The 21,295-nt window shown below is 61.5% G+C and overlaps 10 protein-coding genes across 10 annotated transcripts; 6 read left to right on the top strand and 4 right to left on the bottom strand.

The window, feature by feature from the left end:
* Positions 1 to 442: 442 nt before the first annotated feature.
* On the top strand, positions 443 to 2,554 carry EHS24_002361 (uncharacterized protein; the record flags this gene model as incomplete). Its single annotated transcript, XM_028618101.1, has 6 exons — positions 443 to 522; positions 589 to 721; positions 781 to 791; positions 852 to 1,497; positions 1,596 to 2,191; positions 2,548 to 2,554. The coding sequence occupies 6 exons, from the start codon at positions 443 to 445 to the stop codon at positions 2,552 to 2,554; spliced, it is 1,473 nt and encodes a 490-aa protein (XP_028473779.1).
* Positions 2,555 to 3,004: 450 nt separating this feature from the next.
* Positions 3,005 to 4,942, bottom strand: EHS24_002360 (uncharacterized protein; the record flags this gene model as incomplete). Its single annotated transcript, XM_028618100.1, has 3 exons — positions 3,005 to 4,408; positions 4,523 to 4,631; positions 4,800 to 4,942. The coding sequence occupies 3 exons, from the start codon at positions 4,940 to 4,942 to the stop codon at positions 3,005 to 3,007; spliced, it is 1,656 nt and encodes a 551-aa protein (XP_028473778.1).
* Positions 4,943 to 5,780: 838 nt separating this feature from the next.
* EHS24_002359 (uncharacterized protein) lies at positions 5,781 to 6,803 on the top strand (the record flags this gene model as incomplete). The annotated part of the gene is made up of 4 exons (XM_028618099.1): positions 5,781 to 5,879; positions 5,934 to 6,003; positions 6,056 to 6,540; positions 6,594 to 6,803. 4 exons carry the CDS (start codon positions 5,781 to 5,783, stop codon positions 6,801 to 6,803), a joined length of 864 nt encoding a protein of 287 aa, XP_028473777.1.
* A 270-nt stretch (positions 6,804 to 7,073) lies between these two features.
* Positions 7,074 to 8,506, top strand: EHS24_002358 (uncharacterized protein; the record flags this gene model as incomplete). The annotated part of the gene is made up of 6 exons (XM_028618098.1): positions 7,074 to 7,520; positions 7,601 to 7,708; positions 7,753 to 7,773; positions 7,831 to 8,153; positions 8,219 to 8,421; positions 8,487 to 8,506. 6 exons carry the CDS (start codon positions 7,074 to 7,076, stop codon positions 8,504 to 8,506), a joined length of 1,122 nt encoding a protein of 373 aa, XP_028473776.1.
* A 35-nt stretch (positions 8,507 to 8,541) lies between these two features.
* EHS24_002357 (uncharacterized protein) lies at positions 8,542 to 9,348 on the bottom strand (the record flags this gene model as incomplete). The annotated part of the gene is made up of 1 exon (XM_028618097.1): positions 8,542 to 9,348. One exon carries the CDS (start codon positions 9,346 to 9,348, stop codon positions 8,542 to 8,544), a length of 807 nt encoding a protein of 268 aa, XP_028473775.1.
* A 414-nt stretch (positions 9,349 to 9,762) lies between these two features.
* Positions 9,763 to 11,157, top strand: EHS24_002356 (uncharacterized protein; the record flags this gene model as incomplete). Its single annotated transcript, XM_028618096.1, has 1 exon — positions 9,763 to 11,157. The coding sequence occupies one exon, from the start codon at positions 9,763 to 9,765 to the stop codon at positions 11,155 to 11,157; it is 1,395 nt and encodes a 464-aa protein (XP_028473774.1).
* Positions 11,158 to 11,380: 223 nt separating this feature from the next.
* EHS24_002355 (uncharacterized protein) lies at positions 11,381 to 12,409 on the bottom strand (the record flags this gene model as incomplete). Its single annotated transcript, XM_028618095.1, has 1 exon — positions 11,381 to 12,409. One exon carries the CDS (start codon positions 12,407 to 12,409, stop codon positions 11,381 to 11,383), a length of 1,029 nt encoding a protein of 342 aa, XP_028473773.1.
* A 241-nt stretch (positions 12,410 to 12,650) lies between these two features.
* On the top strand, positions 12,651 to 14,057 carry EHS24_002354 (uncharacterized protein; the record flags this gene model as incomplete). The annotated part of the gene is made up of 1 exon (XM_028618094.1): positions 12,651 to 14,057. The coding sequence occupies one exon, from the start codon at positions 12,651 to 12,653 to the stop codon at positions 14,055 to 14,057; it is 1,407 nt and encodes a 468-aa protein (XP_028473772.1).
* Positions 14,058 to 14,530: 473 nt separating this feature from the next.
* EHS24_002353 (uncharacterized protein) lies at positions 14,531 to 15,679 on the top strand (the record flags this gene model as incomplete). The annotated part of the gene is made up of 1 exon (XM_028618093.1): positions 14,531 to 15,679. The coding sequence occupies one exon, from the start codon at positions 14,531 to 14,533 to the stop codon at positions 15,677 to 15,679; it is 1,149 nt and encodes a 382-aa protein (XP_028473771.1).
* A 607-nt stretch (positions 15,680 to 16,286) lies between these two features.
* On the bottom strand, positions 16,287 to 20,747 carry FAS2_2 (3-oxoacyl-[acyl-carrier-protein] synthase; the record flags this gene model as incomplete). Its single annotated transcript, XM_028618092.1, has 4 exons — positions 16,287 to 20,282; positions 20,327 to 20,394; positions 20,462 to 20,582; positions 20,691 to 20,747. The coding sequence occupies 4 exons, from the start codon at positions 20,745 to 20,747 to the stop codon at positions 16,287 to 16,289; spliced, it is 4,242 nt and encodes a 1,413-aa protein (XP_028473770.1).
* Between the last annotated feature and the right edge of the window lie 548 nt (positions 20,748 to 21,295).

Raw genomic sequence — 21,295 nt, 5'->3', positions numbered from 1 at the left:
GCGGTGTGAGTTAAAAGGTTCAGGAGTGGGACGGCTTGCGACGCGTCACAGGAGACGCGCGCGCGATTGCGGTAGACGGTGTGCTCACTGTGCTGCCCGGAGGTGCTGGTTGGGCTCCTTTTGAGAGCGAGGGCGACGCTGTCTGCGCATTCGTACGGAGGGGAGGGGAGACGAGTAGTTGCTGGTTGAGAGGGTAATGATGGTGCAGCTGATGGTGGTGGAATGTGCGATGGACAAAGCGAGATGGCAATGGTCACGCCGGAATTCAATCTCTCTCTCTCTTGTCCCATCCGCGTCGCCGCAGCCCGTGCCTTTAATCGTCTTCCCCGCTCTCAGGTGCGTAATAAATAACCTTTTGCATCTCTCTCTCTCCCACACCTCGCTCGCTTGCATCGTTTGTCTCAACCAGTGCATTCTCTCGCTTGCATCCCGCTGCTGCCATATGCACCCTCGCAACCCATACGCAAGCACACGCCCAGATTTCGCCCAACTCGCAGCGTCCAACCCAACCCTCAAGCCCTAGTGAGTGCAGTGTTCATGTACTCATGTGCTCCGTCTGGCACGCGTCTCCTGACTCTCATTCCCCAGTGTCACCGTCACAGACCACGGCCCTTCAATCGACTTTCACGATGCTGCAGCCCTAAGAGCTCTCACTGCGGCGCTGCTCAAGACCGATTTCAACCTCGATGTAGACCTGCGCGACGACAGGCTGTGTCCGACTGTACGTACCTCTAAACACTTTGTTCCCACAGATCCACAGAAGCTGACCATTCACGCCAGATTGCGAACAGGTACGTCATTCAAAGCGGCATGCTCCCACCATACTCTTGTACTCACACTGGACACTAAAGGCTCGACTACATCCTCACATGCCTGGACGTTGCCCAGCACGCACCTGCCGCGCCCCTCCGCGCACTCGACATTGGTACCGGCCATGTCGCCATCTACGCTCTCCTCCTGCACCGTCTCCGCGCCGACGCACATATCTACGCGTCCGAGCTGGACCCCACGTCGCTCGCACACGCCACGCATGTCGTCGCGGCCAACGGTGCCGCAGCAGCCATCACCCTCCTCCCAGGCTGCACGGACGGCTACTCGCTCCTAGCGTGGCTCGGCACCCCGTCCATCCCAGCGACGACCGCCTCCCGGCTGTCATTCACACTGTGCAACCCGCCCTTCTTCGCGTCCGACGCCGAGGCCGTCGCCCTGCGTGAATCCAAGGCGGGCCCAGCCCCCGCCGCGCCGACGTGCTCGGCCAACGAGGAAATCACGCGTGGTGGCGAAGAGAGCTTTATCGGCCAGATGGTTGACGAGAGCCGCCAGCACCGAGACCAAGTGTGCTGGTTTACGTCCTTGGTAGGCCGGTATGCGTCCCTGGGGCCGCTGGTGGCCAGAGTCAAGCGCGTGACGGACAACTACGCCGTCATCAAGCTCCAGCAGAGCCGGACCGCGCGGTGGGTGCTCGTATGGGGGTATACGCCGTACAGGCTGCCTGACGTGAGTAATGGCCCGGGTTGGAGCTGGCTGTCGTATGTTCGACGGACTACACAGCCGGCCGGTAACCGCTCGTTGCGCTCCGCTAACTCCCAACCCAGAGCATCACCCGCCCCGCCGTCGTCGAGCCCGGGACGAGCTTTGCCCACCTCCTACCTCTCTCCAACTCGTTCTCCATCCGTCCCACCCCGCCACGCACTGCCGACCAGCTACGCGAGGCCGTCATGGCCGTGCTCCAGGACGTGGACCTTGTGCCCCTAGTCCAAGCGGCAGAGGCAACACAAGGCCAGGACGAGGACGGGGACGGGGACGAGGCCAAGGTCGATGCCGAAGGTGAGATCTCGGCGCGTGCAACCGGAACGACCACGTTCCAGCTCGACCTGGCACCAATGGTCAACTCGTGGTCGCGCGCTGCGCGCCGCGCACGAGCTCAGGCTCAGGCTCAGCCGGCTCCGGTGGAGCAAGACCAACCCGCCAACGGCGCCGCCGAGCCAGCCCTAGCCGACAAGCCTGCGACGGCGACCGCGACGGAACCTCTGCCCGAGACTGAACCGCTCTTCCGCGCCCGTCTGGTCATTGTCACTCCCGCCGACGGCGCCCAAGGCGCCGACGCCGATGCCCCTCAGGTCCTCGGCGCACGCGTCACCCTCGAGTGGACATGGGGCCGGGACCGCACCCTCGTCGATGCGTTTTGGAAGTTTGTGCTTGCCAAGGGCGGGCTGGTGAAGCGTCCCCGCGCCGGGGAGGGGGAGGGGGAGGGGGACGATGGCGATGAGGGAACGCAGGGGGCCGAGAAGAGGGAGAGGCCACTGGGTGTCGTGGACGGAGGACCGGCGCGAGGTGGCCATGGGCATGGACGCGGCGGTCAGCGCGGTCGTCGAGGGGGTCGAGGTCCTGGTCGAGGACGCGGCCGCGGGAGGGATGCTGGCTGGTAGAAGCTGTTCTTCACAACACTGCGTACTGCACTGCGCTCCCTGTTAATTGCGCACACACTTTGTCATAGATCCAAATCATTTTACTCCTGCACACGCATATAATGTCGCCCGCACAAAGAGACTAGACTATGAACAATGCTCGCCGTGGGCGTCTCGCTCTCTCTCTCTCTTCGATATTCTCCATACTACAATGCACACATCACCATGCTGCGACCCTCGTCCTCGTCCTCGTCCCTCCTTCTCTCTCTCTCTCTCGCTCTTCTGCTGTCTACCTCAACCCCCCACTCAAAAAACCCCATGAACCCTACTACTGCCTTCTCCTTCTCGATGCAAGCCAAATTGTCGGAAATAAAAAGAAAAGAAAAAACAGAAAGAAAGGGGGAAGGGGAAGACTGGGGGGATGGGATGGGAGTGGGGGGATGCGACGATGAGGGGGATGCACGAGGAAATGCGAGGTGTTGAGGGGTGGGGGGATGCGGGAGCGTCTACCGAGCGTCGGGGGAGAAGTCTAAGCGCCAAGGTTGGGGCGACACAAACAAAGGCCTTATAGACAAGCCATTACGTTTGTGCCGATTTTACTTGGCAGCAGGACGGTCCGAGCCGGCGTTGTTGGCGCCGCCGCGGGGACGGCCACGGCCGCCACGGGCGGCGTTGGAGCCGCGCTGGGCCGTGCCGGAACCCTCCTCGCGACCGCCCTGGGGACGGGCTCCGCCGGTGCGAGCGCCGCCGGCCTCGGGGGCGCCGCCACGGCGGCCCTTGGGTCCACGCTCGTCCTTCTCCTTGCGGGTCTCAAAGTTGAGCCTGCCGCCCTCGATGATGATGCCGCCCTCGCCGCCGTGGTTGGTGCCGAGCGAGGCGACAATGGCCTTGCGAGCCGACTCGACCTTGGTGAACTCGACAAACGCGCAGGCCTTGCCCTTGACAATCTCGACCTTGTGGACGTCGCCGAAACGCGAGGCAATGTTGCGAAGAGTCTGCTCGTCCATGGTCTCGCCAGACTGCTGAGCATCCTGCGACCAGTTGGGAAGCTTGACAAAGCAGTGGGCGGTCTGGACCTTCATGGCGTTCTCGTAGAAGGCGTGGCGGGGGCCCGACGACGCAGCCGGGGTCGAAGCTGGAGCGGCAGCGGGGGCGGCCGCAGCCGGGGTAGGAGCGGGAACAGCAGCAGGGACGGGGGCAGGCGCGGGGGTGGGCTCGACCTTCTTGGGAGCAGGAGCAACAACAGCAGCCGCAGCGACGGGGGCAGGGGCAGCGGCGACGGCACCCCAGGCCTTGCCGCCGGCGGCGAGCGAGGCCCACGACTTGGGCTTGGCGGGAGCAGCGGGAGCCGGGGCGGGGGCAGCGGCAACAGGAGCAGCAACAGGGGCAGCACCGTTGGGAGCAGGGGTGGCGGGCTTCTCAGCAGGGGTGGGGACAGGGGAAGGGGTGGGTGCAGCCTTGGGCTCCTCGACGGCGGCGACAGGCTCGGGAGCGGCAACAACGGGCTCGGGGGTGGCGACGACTTCGGGCTCGGCCTCCTTGACCTCCTCGACGGGGGTCTCCTCGACGGGAGCGGCAACAACGGGCTCGACAACGGCAGCCTCAACCTCGGCCTCCGCCTCAGGCTGAGCCTCGGGCTCCGGGGTGGCGGGAGTCTCGTCCTCGACGGCAACGGCGGCCTGGGGGGCAGCGGCGGCGTGGGCCTGCTCGGCCTGGGCGCCGGGGGCGGCGGTCACGACAGTAGCGTCGTCCTGGACCTCGAGCTCGTCGTCGGTCTCCTCCTTGAGGTAGCGGAAGATGTCGTTGAGGACGAAGTAGCCGTTGGGCTGCTCGGCAAGGAAGAAGGTCTGGACAAACTTGCGCCAAGGCTTGTTGGCGTTGGACAGCTCGCCGAGGACCTGGATGATGATGCCGCCACCGGCCGACGACTGCGAGTCGATCGAGTTGATGTAGACCTTGGCCTGGTCAAAGCCAATGTTGACGATACGCTCGTGAATCTCCTGTAGACATGGCGTCAGCAAAAGTCTGGAGACTGCAGACCACCGCGCGGCGGTTTTGGCGCGGAACTGAGAGGGGGTGGTGGTATTCTCCGGTCGATGGTCGTTTTAACTCACCTGCTGACCAAGGGCGGGAGTGACATCGTCACCCTCCTCGCCGTGGACAAAGGTCGACCGCTTGTTGTAGAAGCAGTGGAGACGGTGGGGCTGCTTGTTCACAAAGTTACTGAGTCACACTGTCAGCGCTTGCACTGGGGACACGAGGCCAGTCGAGTAACACGCGGGTGGCACACAATCGGCAGAGCGAGGTGGGGAAGGATCGGCCCCTTGCCAGCTGGGTGTACGCCGTCGCCGCCGAGCGCGCTCCTTGGTCTTTGGTCACCACCACACTCACTAGTACTGGGGGACAAACTGCCATCCGACATCGCTGGGGGAGATTTTAGAGGCGGTCTGGGTGCTGGAAGCCGAGGCAACAATGGGCGAGTCGGTGGAGGTGGAAGCGCGGTGGCCGTTGGCCTGAGCCGCGGCGGTGGACATGGTGGCTGCAAAGCGGGGGTCAGTAAGGTGCAAAGGAGAGGAAGCGCAGGCGGCGTCTGTGTTGTAACCAGTCGCAGTGTTGTTGTGCAACTCACTGGTGGAAAGTGTTTAGAAAAGTTGAGCAAGGAGAGAAAGGCGGGGAAGGTTGTTGCCGTCGAGTCTATGGATCTTTCTGCGAACGGGGCGGCAGACGTGTGTGTGTTTGCGGTTGGGGGAGAAGAAAGGTGCGGGGAGGCGAGGGAGATGAGTGAGACCCGGTTGGTTGCGGGGGACTGTGTGTGTCGCCGCTGAGGGTAGGAAGAGGGGTGGGGAAGAGGGGGTGTTGGGTGGTGAGTGAGTTGAGGTTAGGGGGAGATGTGTATGATGGGGTTGGGCGCTTCATTGCGTTTGACGGCGCCGCGTGCTGCCTGTGGCCTGCCTGGCGGTGGCCTGGCGGTGGTCGTGCGCGTACGCTGGGCCTGCCTGGGTGGTGGGTGCGGGGCAATGACGAGCGAGCGAGAGCGTGGGCCCAGGCTGGCGGTCGGCGTTTTCCAATTGTGGCACACTCCGCCCAGCCCAGCCAGCGAGCGGGTTAATGACGACGACGCGTGGTCGTTGGGACAGTGCAATACACACACATCCATCCTCCACCATCCATCATCACCACCACCCCCGACGCTGCATCAGCTAGCACGCTCTCTCTTAGACGACACAGATATTAGACACACAGAACACCACTGCACACTAGACAGCGGCGACAACAACACTCCCCACGGTCCCCACCTCGAGCTCCTTGGCCCGCCATCCCTCCACCTCTTACACCTTCTCCACCTTCCGTCACCACCCCCTCTCCACCGCCATGTCTCTCGACCTCCAGCAGTCGCTCGCTGAGCTCCAGACCGCCTTTGACTCGGGAAAGGACAAGGACGCCGTCACAAAGCTCATTACACAGCTCAAGGTGAGCTCAAGATCCCTCCACATCGGGATTCGTGTTAGCTGACAGAACCTCCAGATCAAGCTCGCCCAGTCTGGCCTCTACTTTGCGCCTCCCAACGCCAACCCCCAGGACCTCCTTGCTGCCCGTGAGTTGTGCAACAACGTCCCCACTGCTACCCTCGGTCTAACTCTCTACAGGCACCATCATTGAGATTGCGACCTTTCATGCGCTGAGGAGGGGCGACCTGACGGCGTACGCACAGTACAACGCCGCGCTGCAGCCCTTCTACGTCAACCTCGCGACCGTCCTCCCCTCATCCCCCAACCGCCCCATCATTGTCGGCCTGCAGCTCCTCGCCATGCTCTCAGAGGGCAAGTACTCGCAGTTCCACATGACCCTCGAGGCCCTCGACGTCTCTGAGCTGGGCGACGTCTTTGTCCGCTGGCCCGTGGACCTCGAGCGCTGGATGATGGAGGGCGCGTACAACAAGATTTACCGTGCGCGCGAGCGTGTCCCCCGTGAAGAGTACACCGTCCTCCTCGACCGTCTCATGGGCACCATTCGCGAGCAGATTGCCCTCACCATTGAGACCTCGTACCCCTCCCTCCCCCTTCAGAACGCCGCCCAGCTCCTCTTCTTCAAGTCGGGCGAGACCTCGCAGCTGATTCAGTTTGCCACCGAGGTGAGCTAACAGAATGCGTCGATAGCGGCCTATAGCTAACAACCGTTTTGCAGCGCGGATGGAACCTCGAGCCCTCGACTCAGACATTCACGTTCCCCAAGTCGCCCATCCCGGACATTGCCCTCGCTGCCGTGGCCGCTACAGACTCGTCGCGCATCACCCTCGACATTGCCGGTGGAAAGGGCATCAAGCGTGGTGGGCCCATGCAGGCCATGATCAAGCCCGCGCTTGACCTTGCGCACCAGCTCGAGGCGATTGTGTGATTGAGGTTGGTTTGTCGTGCCAGAGGAAGTCGAGGGTTAGTTCAATACAACTTGCATGTATACGTATCATCATGGCTAGAAGGTGTGCAGTGGAAGTGTGTAGAGAAGCGGCAGCTAGCAGAGTGCGTGGAGGTGGGTGAAAGTGCTTTCCCAAGGTGGTCACAACCACTGACGCGACTGATAACACCGTCATCTTCACGTCAACAACCAACCTCCACTTTTGTCATCCACCCATTCCACCCACCACCACCGACCTCCCACTTTCCACCCATGAACAAACGTGACGCGTCCCCGGACGCACCCCAAATAGCTTCCAAGCGCGCACGCGCACACACACCACCGCGCGCACCCACCCTCGACTCATGGCTCAAGCCCGGCGCCGTTGCCCCGCTCCTCGCCTCGTCGCCGCACCTGCACGCCAGCAGCTCGACGTTTATCTCATTCACGCTGTCCTTTGTGCCTCCCGCGCACGTCCGGAGTCCCGCCGCGCTGACCAAGGAAGCCAAGCGCGTGGTGCGGGAGCTGGACGTGGTCCGGCTCGTGGGTGGGGAGCTGCTGGAGCGCAATGACGGCGCGTTCCAGAATGGCGAGGGCCGCGCGCCGAGTCGCGGTAAGGGCAAAGAGAGGGCTCGCGAGCCCGACCACAGGATGTGGGCCGTGAGGACGCTGGCCCTGGTGGAAGGTAAAGATGGGACTGGGGGTGCGGAAGACTACCAGGTAGGTTGAGGCGAGGGGAGGAGGAGACCGGTGTGTCTGCTGGACGCTAGCCATTATTAGGCAACAGCTGACAACACCAGTTGCTCGAAGCGTTCGACGACGATGGTGAAAAGTACGGCGGAGAGCGTGTCCTCCGCGTCCTCAAGGATCAGGGGGCCGTGGACGTGCTCACCATCTGTTGTCGCTGGGTACGTTGAACGTCGTCGGGTCCAGAGTGCTGACAAGGACACAGTTTGGCGGCGACATGCTCGGCGTACGTCTCGCGCCCTTCACTGCTGCAACCAATACTGTACTGACACCGCTCCTCTAGCCCTCCCGTTTTCACCACATTGGCATCACGGCGCAACACTCCGCCACCGAGCTCCTCGCCCTCGTCGCGCGCCGAGACCTGCGTGCCGAGCTGGCCCGGCTGGACAAGGACATTGACGGAATGCGCACGACACTGGCTGCGGCGGCGGGCGCGGCGAGCTCACAGCCACAGTCCCAGCCACAGCCCTCTGCGAGCGCTGCCAAGTACGACGACATTGACGATGTCGCACGCCTCGAAAGGCTCGTGGCGGCCAAGGAGAAGACGCGGTCCAACCTCGAGAGCCGCGTTGGGTGGGCGGCGATGGATCAGGCGGGCGCGGAGATGTGAGAGTGGCCCAGCGGCCACTACTCATAACCATGGCGGTTCAATAGCACCGTTACATGTACAGTGTATACTTGGTCGTAGAGTGTGGCAAGCAGGCGTCGCTGATAACTGACGTCTGTGTGGCGAAACGAGGTCAGTGGCCGCAGAGCACCGTTGACCCTTCTGGTTGCACCACCAACGACCCTTTCCACCTCCATCGCGCTCAACACCTCAATACTCCAGGCGTCCAGGTGTCAAGCACCGCTAATGACTGTGGTTACGATGAGAGTGCGTTATACGCACTGTCTGGCGTCATCTCAGATGGGAAGGTTGTGACAGTCGTAACAGGCCAGGGTACATGGCCAAGGCCTAAGGATTGTTGCACAGTCTACATTACAACGAACCCATCTACTCTGCCCAGCGCAGGATGTAGTACACCACGACTCCCCTCTCCTCCTCCCCCTCCTCCCCTCCCCCGTCATAGCTCTCCCACCCCCCGCCAGGCTGCCACCGCGCCTGCTCTACAAACGTGACTCGCAGTCCCCTGTCCTCTGCCAGCGCCATGAACCGCGCCACGGGCCCGCGGCCAGTGTGCAGTCCCGCAGCGACGTGCGTCGTCCCACCACGGCGCAGGAGCGCAACAACACTGTCGGCCAGCACCTCGTGAGTCTGTGAAGCCCAGAGCGTGTCGGCGAGGATGAGGTCGAAGCCGTCGGGTGAGTGGGCGAGGAGTGGGGCCGGGGACTCGCCCCATGTGTGTCCGAGCACAACCCACGGACCGTGCGTGTGCGTCGACGTGGTCGTGTTCGTCGACTCGCCAAACGCCGCCTCATAGTTCCTCCGCAGGGCCGAGAGGACGTCTGGGTCGTTGTAGTCGGTCGCCACCACCAGCACATCGCCGTCCCTTGCGGCCAGGATCCCAGGCAGGCCCGCGCCGGCGCCGAGCTCTGCGACGGGGTACGTCAAGGCGATGCCGCGCGTCGCAATCTTGTCTGCGAGAAAGACGCCCGACAGCCAGAGGTTGTTGGCCTGTAGCTGGGAATACACGTCGGCGGGGGGCTGCGGCAGGCGAAGGCTCACGGGCCGGGTGTCGCTCGCAGTTGGGGGAGGCGTGTAGGTCGTCTCATTGCTCGATCCCGTGCTGAACGCTATGGGCGGGACGTTGAAGAGGGAGAAGAGGGCGTCGTCGAAGATGTCAGCCGAGTCTTCGGCCATGGAGCTGGGGCTCTCTGGTGGTTGAATGAGTGTGGTTGCGATGGAGAGTGTTTCGTTGGCGTTCCGCTATCTTTGGATGTGGGGAATGGAATCTTCCGAGGTTTAGCCTGGCAGGAGGGCAGTGTCGGTGCTGCCGGTGCCATGATGCCATCGTCTCGTGGCCTTCCAGCTCACATGCATGTGTTACTCCCATGGCAACCTTCCCCGTTGACTCAAGCAACTGGGTTGCATCAATGGTTACTAGCCGCGTCCAAGTGTCCGCGTTCTTGGCATCGCGCAAACCGTGCCCATGGCGGGACGGGAGTGGTTTATGCCGGGCGCTCGTCGTCGTTGGTGATCTTGCCAACACCACCTTACCAGTCTTTCGCTGCGAGCTTTTCATCCAGGATGCAGCTCATTCGACCATATTCAAACATGTCAACAACGACAGCCAACACGCACGTCCCAGCGCTCGATAGCCAAATGTACCCGCACATTATCGACCGCGTTCTCGCGTCGCTGTCCTACCCGGAGCTGTACACGTTTCGCCTCACGAGCTCGTCGTATCGTGACCAGATTGACCGTTTACTCCTCACTCACGTCCTCCTGAGCGTCGCCCCAGAAGGCAGGCTCAAGCTGCGTTCGCCTCGACCACCGTTCCAGGGCCTGCCGTTTATCTACCGCCCGGGCTACATGGTCGACGGCGAGCCGACGACTACCCTTCCCGAACCCGCCCATGCGATAGCTGTGGCAAGCACGACGCGCCAACTGGGCTACATCCGTGTCCTCGACCTGGGCAATGTGGGGCTGGACCCGCACCGTGACTCGCGTCGCATGTTTGTCGAGCGTGACGAGCGGCCGTTCCTTCTCGTAGACGCCGACGAGCTAACGGACGACTTTGCCGGTCGCCTCCAGGTCGTCCGCCGCACCGGGTTCGCGCGGTACGACCTAGAGTCGGACCTGTGTGCTCCTGTACTGGTCGACTGGATCGAGTTGGGGACCCACACGCGCCAAAAGCGCGGTGTCGTGTTCACCGACGCGCCGACGCGGCCAGCTATCCAGACGTACGTCTTGCACCTTCGCTTTGGCGCGTCGTCGAGCCCGCAGCGACTCTATCAATGTACGTTTGGAAGCACGCTGTTTGGGTATCCCATCCCAGACATTCTGGTAGTCGTGGATCCGTACAATGACGCCAACGACAACGACCTGGAGCCGAACATTGGTGACCCGACCGACGCGGAACAAGAGGAGGAGGCCGAGGAGAACACGTCCGCCAACCCACGTAGCCGCGTCGGCCTTCTGGAGGACTACGTCGGGTTTGCAGCCAGCGTCCTCGTTCGCGGCGGCAACCTGACCTTTGTCGGGGTTGAGCTTTTGCACCCCCATGCCCTCGGTTTCCCCAGCCATTTCACCCCAGACGAGACCGTGGCGGCGTTCACCAACATTGTCGAATGGCGCGTGCACAATTCCTCCCAGTTTGGGAGCTTGGAGCCGTTTGCGCACATCATGTACAGCGACCTTGTCGAGTATGGGTTGCCAGACCTGCCCTTTGGACCCGTGTCTCGCGCAGACTGGCACGAGCTCGTGTCCACGATAACGTTCAAGAACCCCGCGGAAGAGATCCGTCGCGGGTTGAGAGTGGTGACTCGCGACGAGTGGCGCGCTTCGCTGCCTGAAGGGTCCTACCTGGATGAGCGGCCCGACTACCAGCCTCCTCCGCCCCCAGAGTGCGTGCCAGTGATGGAACTGGACCCAGTCACAGGCCTGATGGTTCCGATTGAGTACGATGACGAGGGTGACCAGTACGGTAACTTTGGTGTAGTGGAATAGAGGTCTGTTGTGTCATGTATGTGGACCACACGTTCAGACACACTTGGCACAGGCAGTGGTAACTCTCAGCGCTACCTGTGCGTTGCCCAAGCCAGGACCAAGTAACTTGTACATAAACATGACAACTCAATTTGCTCTCAATACCTGCCGCCTTCCTATCCTCCCCCTTGCTCGCCCACGGTGGCGGATTCACGTTGCTTGTCGGGGTCTGGCCGATAGACCGCTATGGGATCCTTTCGTCGAGGAGTGTCTTGGGCTGAGCGTCCCACTCGGCACGCGTCATAAAAGAAACACGCGTCAGAGCCTTCTCGCGGGTCTTCTTGTGCTTTCGAGGCACCGTCGCAAGCGAGCTCCTGACATTGTCCATGATGGCCTCCTTGATGCTGGCGACGGCTTCGATCCCGGGAGCCAAGTCGAAACCGAGAATATAAGGGTCAACTTGCTCAAGCCCAACGAATGTGACTTGGGTATCGCCAAGGAGAAAGAGCGAAATGCGATCGAAAATAAACTCGAGGAATGACAACTCGCGCCGTTGTCCTCCCACCCCCGGAGGGTCGACACTGGAGTCGAAGTATGGCTCAAAGACAACGACAAAGTGTGTATAGGGTACGTTTTCGTCTCTGCCGCACAAGAAGATTTGTTTATACCTTTGGAGCCTCGACGCCGGAGCCGTGTTGATCAATAGGTGCAGGACGAAGGGGGCTTGATTGTTCTTAGGAAGGTCCAGCCGAAGCGCCGTCCATGCACCGGAGGCCGGGGGGGAAACATCGACCCACTCCGCGGTAGCGCGAGACTCGATGAAGGACGCCCTCATGGTCCCGTGGCGTGCACGTTGTATAGGCACCTGTTGCAGATGATGGGCGAAGTATTCCAGGTCCGGGCAAGAGTTAATGCGACACCACTCAATGACATCAACGGCACTCGTGAGGCGGAGTTTGCGTTGAGCAGAGTCATTTGCCAGTGTGTACAGACAGTTCTGCTCTGTCGACCATGTCGACTTTGGTCCTGCGGGTGTGAATCCACTAGGAGGGACGAGGGGGAGATGGGAAAACGGCGCAAACGCTTGCTGGACCGCACGGGTGTGGTCGATCGCCTGGATCCGGATGTGCCGAAACAGGTTCTTGTCGATTTTGTCGCGATAGGACCTGGCGATGGCGCGGAAGGTCAGGAGCGATGGATACGGGAGGAAGGAGATGATGAGTTCGAGGATATGAGAATAGAAGCGGTGGTCGATCTGGTGGATGGGGGCCATGGCGATTGATGTGAAAGGAAAAGGCCCAAGTGACACCGTGTGGCCGCCGCTTTGTTTATAGCTGTTTTACTGCAGGCCATTGCAGCCGGTCCAGCCTGTACCAAACGAGCCACAGCGACCCCAGCAATCAGAATGGAGCGAAACACTTTGATCCTTTGATCCTTTGACCTCTAGCCTCTGGCCTCTGGAACACTTGCATGCATCCCGAGTAGACAGTGTGTCCCCCACCTGCAACTGAGATATGGGTGGCGAACCGCCATCTCGGTTTGTCCGACATTTATCCCGAGCACCGTCATCCCTCGTCAACCACAACAGTCGATTCCAACAACTCGATTCCAACAACGTCCTTTCATCACCGACAACTCTTCCAGCAACCCGACAGAGTTTAACAAGTCTCCCTGTTACCATGTCCGACCCTCCGTCTCGCACTCTTAGCCTCCCATCCTCATCGCAGCCGGTCCTCGACTACGTCATGTTCCCACACATCGTGGAGCAAGTGTTGTCCCACCTCGATATCCCCACCGCCATCGCCGTCCGCGCCACCTGCAGGCGTCTTCGCGACTGCGTCGAAAAGCGGCTGTTTGAGCATATCCTAGTGACGGCTGAAGATATGAAGACCAAGGTAGAACTGCGCTCGCCGTCCAAACCGTTCCACCGCCTCCCGTTTGTCCCTTACGACTTGGACCCGATTCCGCCTCGCGATTACGACACCGATGTGCAGGAATGGGAGCTCGACGCAGCATTTAGACAAAAGGACCAGGAAGACTACGAAGCCTCGCTCCTCACGGCGGCCGGTCAGTCGCGCAAGTGTCAACTGGCTTTGACACGCGTTGTCGATTGGGCGGGAGAACCGACGTTGAAACCACGTATCCGTCTCACCAACGAGCTCCAGTCGGTCCACACCATCAGGCGCAATGGAATTGGAGCAACCGTCCTTCCCGACACCTATCTGCCCGTAGATCTCGCCGTCGACTGGGTCGGAATGGACATACTTGGCGACTACGAGGAGCTCGGCATCCATTTTCCAGAAGGCACAAAACGCTACCACCTCCACGCCGTGTACGACAACCAGACACGTCTGGGGAACGACGCCTTCAGCTTCGACGTGCTGATTCCGAATTCCTTAGATGAGTGGGTCATCGTGATGGAGCCCTCGGAAGTTGGGGAGAATGAAAACGCGGATGCCGACTCCGCCGACGCCATGGGCCCCCTCCCGACCGACGACCTCACCTTGGACAATCTTGGGGGCTTGACAGGAGTGGGCGAAACGCTGCCATGGTTCGTCTGTAACGGCGGTAAAGCCGTTTTTGTTGGCTTCGAGCTAGTTGATCCGCGCATCCTGGGCATGCAGACTCGCCTCAGGGGTCTCCTTCTCGTGGACGAGATACGCCGCCTGATCAACGACTATATCCGGCGTCTTGACCACTTGTGGTGGAGGAACCGTATCAAGCCCCAATTTCTCGGCAAGTGGGGCGACCAGGAGCAGAACGACGCCATTGCCCGGGTCTCGTTCTTGACGCTGGACGCGTGGCGCGCTTCCAACCCAACCGACTTGCTTATCAACGCGAAGCCACAGTACGAGGCTATTGCACCCGCCAACTGGCTCATCAACGCCAAGGAAGAGTACAGTTCCAGCAGGCGTCCATGAACAGGCCAACGACATGTCAAGACATGTGAAGACAGCTAGCACATTATTCGTCACACTTATGTACTACATGGACATGTAAAACAATAGCCAGCCGTAATGAGCATGACTTGGTCCTAGTCGAGATGAACTGGTTGCATTTCCAACCATTGTTTCCTTTTTTCCCACAATGCCAATGCCTCTTAACATCAACACTGTTATCCCAGTATCCCCGCCAACCAAAGTTTAAGAGACGAGGGCGACGAGGCCTGTCTTACCGTGTTCTGTGGCCTCTAGGATACTGCATCCTTGAAGAAACACGCCCGCTACCAGCAGCCCGACGACTACTACTTTGGTAGCACAGATAGCACCGAGTTTACCCGAAAATTATCCTGCACGCGCCCGTCCTGCCGTCTTCGTCAACCGTGACGAGACTGTTCTCATTCTTCCTTCTCTCTCATAACCCCCTCTTACTCGCAGTCTCTCTCCCCACCACCATGCTCAAGTCCCTCACCCTGCCATCCTCGTCACAGCCCGTCCTTGACTACGTCATGTTTCCACACATTGTGGAGGAAGTTGTGTCCCATGTCGATATCCCCACCGCCATCTCTGTCCGCGCCACCTGCAAGCGTCTTCGCGACCGCATTGACCAGCGACTGTTTGAGCACATCCTCGTCCACATTGATTCTGGAGTGACAGGCGAGGCGGAAATTCTCTCTCCGTACCATCCATTCTACCGCCTCCCCTGTCTTCCCTACGACATGGACCCGGCCCCGCCCCACCCAGCTGAGCGTGAAGTCCTGATCGACTCGCAAGACGAACTGAAGGAACTGGAAGAATACGGGGTGACGCTCGCTACACCACGGGGCCAGTCGCGTGAGCGTCAACTGGCACTTACGCGTGTGTTCGACTGGCACACGACCACGTACACCAGTGCGAGCACCTTGATTCGCCTCACGAAGGACCTCCAGGCCGTCAACACTTTCAGGAGCCGTGGCCCTCCAGCGTTTTTCCTTCCTCATTATTTCATGTCTGTTGATCTCGCCATCAACTGGGCGGACGCGTCGTCGGTGTCTGGCGACCGTCTGAGTTTCGACGCGCCAATGGATGCCAAGCGCCACCACATCCACATCGTTTACGACAACAGCCTCGCCGCGCGTGGCGGCGTCATCCCTCCCCTCCTCTCGTGTGATAATGCGCGGGAGATCGTTGTGGTCCTGGAGCCCTCAATGCGCACAGGCAAGAACGCGACTGCCGACTGCGCTGGCGACATGGCCCCGGTCCGTGTCGACGACCAGACTCGCGACGACGGAGGAGCTTTGGGGCCGATTGTCAAGCACCTGTCCTCTGTCCTCTGCTGGAACGGCAGCAGAGCCCTGTTTGTGGGCCTCGAACGCGTCGTTCCCTCCGTCCTGAACCTGCCGTGGTACCTCAAGGGCGTCCCCCTTGTGGATGCAATGCGCCGCTGGATCGGCGACACCGTCCAAGAACATGTCAAGGAGCACCTCGAATTTAGCTCGTGGGGCGTGGAGGAGCAAAGCGAGGCCATGTCCAGCAGGGTGTCGTTCATGACGCTCGAAGAGTGGACCGCTTCCCACCCGGCCGACTCTATCCTCACGAACAAGCCAGAGTACGAGGCGCGTTAAACCCCCCGACCCCCGGCCCTCGGCTCTGAAAACAGGCGCACCGGCAACAACGGCCGTCACAGCAACGGCAACAACAGCCACACATCGATCAAGTCTTTCTGGTAGAAACCGTGTCCGCAGTGTGCCTGACGTCGGCCATGTAAATAGTTAGCCATGTGATGACGAGGACGACGACGAGGACAACGACGACGAGTACAGTATTCGTCCCACATGCATACATGCAGCAGAACAGCGGCGACCGTCGTGGCCTGAAAGTAGTCGAGATTTGACAGGACAGTGGGAGCAATGTACGTGGCGGGCATTGCCCTTGGGCACAGTGCACTGCCACATGCCCCGTCTCGCGACCGCCACGCCCGTCACCTGCACTCGCCTGTCACCTCCCGTGCACCTGTCAGTGTTTCTCAATTGCACCTTTGCTGTTCTCTATGCACATGTGTTTTTTTTTCACATTCCACGAATCTCTATGGGGGGGAACAATACACACTTCCTCCGCGCGCGCAGGGTGGTTGGGGAGGTGGGTTTATAGCTACGGGGGGGTCGGGTTTTCTCTCTCTCTCTCACACACCACACGCCACTGCCTCTCTCTCTGTCTCTCTCTCCCGTTTCCTTAGTTGGCGACGGCAAAGGCGACGACGCTCGAGTCCGAGTGCGAGAGCGAGACCTTGATGTTGCGGCCCTTGGCGGCGGCGGCGGCGTCGCCTGCGAGCTGGACGGTGGGGCCGGACTCCGTGGCGACAATCTCAATGTCCTTGAGGGGCGCGCCGGCACCCTTGGAGGGCACGCCGAGGGCCTTGAACACGGCCTCCTTGGCGGCCCAGCGGCCGGCAAACGACGCGTCCGGGTCCGGCGCGGCGTTGCAGTACTGGATCTCGCCGGCGGTAAAGTTGCGGGCGCGGAAGGTCTCCGAGGTGGGGACGGCGGAGATGAGCTCGGTGTCGACACCGACGCCGGCGACACCCGAGGTGCCGGCCGCCATGAGGTCCTTGATGACGGCGGCGTTGGCGTTGTTGGGGGTGACGGTGGTGGGGAGCTTGCCGGTGAAGGCGTACGAGCCCTTGGAGGGGCCGGCGCGGGCAAGGGGGTTGAGGAGGACGGGTCCCTCGAGCTCGGGGGCGTAAGGCGGGGCGTCCTTGATCTGGACCAGGTTGTTCAGGACCAGGGCCTGCGACATGCGCGAGTACGAGTCGAGCTCGCGAGCGCGGCGCTTCTTCTTGTACTCGTCAAGCTGCGACGTGTTGAGGGCACCGTACAGGTAACGCGGGTGGAGGATGGCAGCCTGGCCACCGACCTGGCCGAAACCGAACGAGGTGAGGAGACCGGCCTCGAGACGGACGTGCTGGATGGCCTTGGAAGGGTAGAAGAGGTGCGGGAAGGCACGGAGCTCCTCGGAGATGTTGTCGGCGTTCTTGTTACCGGGGACAAGAGCCGAGTTGAGGGTCTGGAGCATACCGTTGAACATCCAGGCGGCGGCACCACCCTTGGGGTGACCGGTGAGGTACTTTTGGGTGATGACGGGGACGGCGTTACCGGGGGTGCGGCCGAGCTGCTCAAACTGGAGGTTGTAGACACCCGACTCGTTCTTGTCGTTGGCCTTGGTCGAGGTACCGTGGCACGAGATGACACCGACCGAGTCGGCGTTGAGACCCCAGACGGCAAGAGCCCTGCGGAGGGGGGCAATGTTGGGGTCCGAGCCCTCGAGCATACCAAAGGTAGCGAGAGCGTCCTTCTCCTGGCGCTGGGCCTCGGTCTCGATGAACGCGACACGCTGGTTGAAGAAGGCCTCGTCGTCGGCACGGCCGAGGGCGACGAGCTCGTCCTTGAGGAGGTCGATCTCGTTCTCCATCCACTGGGCAATCTGGTTGCGGCGGAACTTGAGCTGACGGGCACGGTACTTGATGTCGAGGATGGGGAGGGCGTCCTTGGGGGTGACCTCGCGGGCGGTGGAGAGGATACCACGGCCGGGGGCGGGGACGGAGCGACCGGCCTTGTCGGTGTGGGTCGAGGTGTAGGCGACGATACCCTGGATGGAGGCACCCATCTCAATGGCCGTGCGGGCCGACATGAGAATGTGGACACCACAGCCCTGCGACTCCATAAAGCCGGAACGGGTCGAGGTCATGGGACGCGAGAACTCGTTGGGCTCGCGGCCGTTGGCAAACTCGGTCTCGGCGTTGGACGTGGCCTTCATGTTGGCAAACTCGAACGAGCCCTCCTCGGAGAAGTCGTCAAAGCCACCGGCGATCATGACCTTGGCCTTGCCCGAGAGGATCGAGTCGCAAGCAATCTCGACCGACTGGAGGGCAGTGGCACAGGCGCCGACGGGGATCTTGACGGGGCCCGAGGCGGACATGAGGAGGAGGTTGACCCAACCAGCGACAGTGTTGATGAACGTCTCCTGCAGAATGTCCTTTTGGACGTCGAGCTCCTCGCGACGGCCCTTGAACATTTGCGAGAGCGAGCGCATGCCGCCCATACCGGAACCAAGGGCGGTACCGACCTCGGAGGGGTGGACGTGCTGGTAGATCTCGTAAGGGTCGGTGACACCCGACATGATGAGGGCCTCCATGACGGAGATGAGGGCCCAGAGGGCAGTGCGGTCGGTCTGCGAGATAATGTCCTCGGGGAGACCGAAGCGGCGGGCGTCCCAGCCGGTGGGGATCTGGCCGGCGACGACACGGTCAAACTTGACAGCCTTGGGGAGGAGGACGCGGGCGCCCTTCTTAAACTTGACAAACCACTCGCCAGACTCCTGGGCCCAGACGTCGACCTTGTCGCCCTGCTCGCGGACAAACTTGGCAGCGTCCTCGGCAGAGACCTCGAGGGGCTCGAGGTCGTGGTTGAGCTCAATCTCCTGGGTGAAGCCCTTCTTGTTGGGGTCGTAGCCCCAGAAGAGCTCGGGCTCGATGAGACGGATACCCGAGTGGGCAAGAATCTCCTTTTCATACTTTGCGCGGACGTCCTTGTCGTCGACGGGCTCGCCCGACTTGGCGTCGGTCCAGCCAACGTAGGGCTTGCCGTCCTTGAGCTTGCCGTCGAGGTGCTTGATGAGACCCATCATCCAGGCCATCTCAATGCAGCCCTCGATGGTGAACTCGCCCTTGGCCTCCATCTCCCAACGGGTACGGGCCGAGCCCCAGGGGCTGAGCTCGGCGAAACCGGTACAGACGATGACCTTGTCAAGGTCGATGAGACCCTGGAGGTGGTTGAGCTCGTCGAGAACCGACTGCTGCTCAATCTCGGGGAAGTCGTAGTTGAGGTTGGCGCGGGGAGCGATGGAGATCTTCTGGTGGAGACGCTCGGCGTCGGCACCGTTGGTGACGCGGAAGTCGGCGCCGTTGTCGAGGGCAATAGCCTTGCGGAGCTCGGCAACCTTGTTAATGTCGACACGGATCGAGGTCATGACCTCGGCAATGTTGGCGACGCGGTCCATACCACCGTTGAGGTCGGCCCAGAGGGGCTCGATCTGGGTAATGTCGAACAGGAGGGGGTGCATGAGACCCAGGATGTTAAAGGCCATCTCCTTGGCGGAGAAGGTGCGCACACCGAGCTTCTCGAGGCCCTCGGCGATAAAGTTGGTAGCGCTCATGAGACCGGTACCACGGGTCCAGCCGATGACGGCGCCGGCGATACAGAGGTACTCGCCCCACGACTCGGCGCCCCAACGGTTGAAGAGGGTCTCGAGCGAGATCTTGGACTCGGAGTAGAGACCGTCGTTTCCAAAGATGCCGTGGTTGGGCGAGAGGGGGAGGATGACCTGGGTAGGGCGGGTGACAAACTTGCGGGCGGCCTTCTTGGTCTTGATGGCACCGAGGAGACGGAGCAGGTTGGTGAGCATGAGACGGTGGGCAAGCTCGGAGCGGTCGTCGAGGTTGTCAATCTCACGGCCGTTCTCGGGGAGAGCGGCAAAGGGGACGACGTAGTCGAGGTCGAGGCCAAGGGTGGTGTAGATGTAGTCGATGAGGGCCTCGGTGTCCTGCTTTGAGGCACCGTTGAAGGGGACGACGATGAGCTTGGAGCCCTTGGATCCGACCTCGTGGAAAATGTTCTTGTAGTAGTCGACGGCGTCGCGCGAGTAGCGCGAGGTGGTCACGACACAGGTGGCACCGCCGGAAAGCAGGCCCTTGAGGATCTCGACACCGATCGAGCCCTTGCCGACACCGGTGAGGAGTGCGGCCTTCTTCTGGAACGTGACACCCGAGGTGGCAATCTCCGTGAGGACATCAAAGTAGATGTTGGTGAGCTTCTGCGAGTAGGCCCAGTCGGTGGCGGTCTTGCGCTTGAGGTGGAGGAAGGGGAGGTGAGCGTCGTCAACCTCGGTGTGCTCCTCGACGTTGGGGCGGAGGAACTGGGACGAGTCACGGCGCTGCTTGGGAGCGTCCTTTGCGCGGGCGACGGGGTCCGAGGCGCCCGAGCCGAGGGTCTTGATGACCTCGCCGTACATGGACTTGATAGCGGCCTTCTGGGCCGGGGTGATGGAGGGCTGAGCGTTGACGAGCTCCCAGAGCTTGTCAATGTCGCTCTGGACCTTTTCGAGGTTGACAGAGGGCTGGACCTCACCGCCCGACGCCATCTCGGTGACGTACGACTCGAGCTTGCGCACATTCTGGCGGGGATCTCAGAGTACTGGATATCGCCCTTGCCCGACACCTCGGTGTGGGGAGCAGTGGGGAGTGCAACGTCGCGGTAGACGGGGGGCTTGTCAATGACCTCGGCACCTGTGGGGGGTGGGGCGGTCAGTTTCCGGCACTCGTTGTGTCTTTTCTATTTCCCCCCACAACTCACAGTTGTCGAGCAGGATCTGGCCAAACTTCTTGGCCTTGTCGTAGTCGGCACCCTTGGTAGCATCGAGCGAGTCGATGTGGAACTTCATGTAGTCGAGCAGGACGGGGTCTGCGCGGTTCATCTGTAAAGCATGGGGTTAGCACGGGGGTGGGGGGGGACAGCTGGTGCGAGCGGCAGAGGATGGGGCGGGGCGTGTGTGCGCCACAGCCGCTATCAACTGGGTACTCACGATGGCAATGCACCGCGAGGTGAGCTCGCGGCGCTGGATGTCGGCTTCGGCGGACATGGCTGCGGTAGGCTGCAGTTGGCCACGACGACGACTTGGGGGGGTTGGAGGGGGGGTAGGACCGAAGTCGCTGGGGGGAGGGGGGGGTGGGTGGTGGGGAGGGTGGTGTGGAGTGGAGGCGGAGGGGAGTTGTGGAAAGATGAGAGGAGAGAGAAGTCAAACGACGGGGATGTGTGATTTGACTTGAAGGAGAGAGGGAGAGGTGGGTGGGGGGTGTCTGTCCTGGTGGGGTAGATTGCGCCTCTGACTGTGCCAAGGTGAGAGCAGAGAGAGAGAGATGTGGGACAGTTGCAGCCTGTATGCAGCACAGATGGGACCGACCACCCAGAGTGTGACCCACCCAGCCAGCGACCGCCAGCCAGAGCCTGCAGCCTGCCTGCCTGCCAGCCAGCGAGCGACCTGCCGTGGCAGTGATCAGGATATTTCCCCCGGCGGCGGCGGGCGGCGCGCGGTCAGCTGGGGAGCGATGGGGCAAACCACCGTTGCCGGTCTTTTGGGGCAGAAAACGACACGCATCATGGTCCTCGTCGGTCGGTCGGTCGTGCGCT

This window comes from Apiotrichum porosum (assembly GCF_003942205.1).
Source record: "Apiotrichum porosum strain DSM 27194 chromosome Unknown scaffold_12, whole genome shotgun sequence".
NCBI lineage: Eukaryota > Fungi > Basidiomycota > Tremellomycetes > Trichosporonales > Trichosporonaceae > Apiotrichum > Apiotrichum porosum.
Note: the sequence above shows the minus strand (reverse complement) of the source record. Positions and strands in the feature narration are given on the sequence as shown.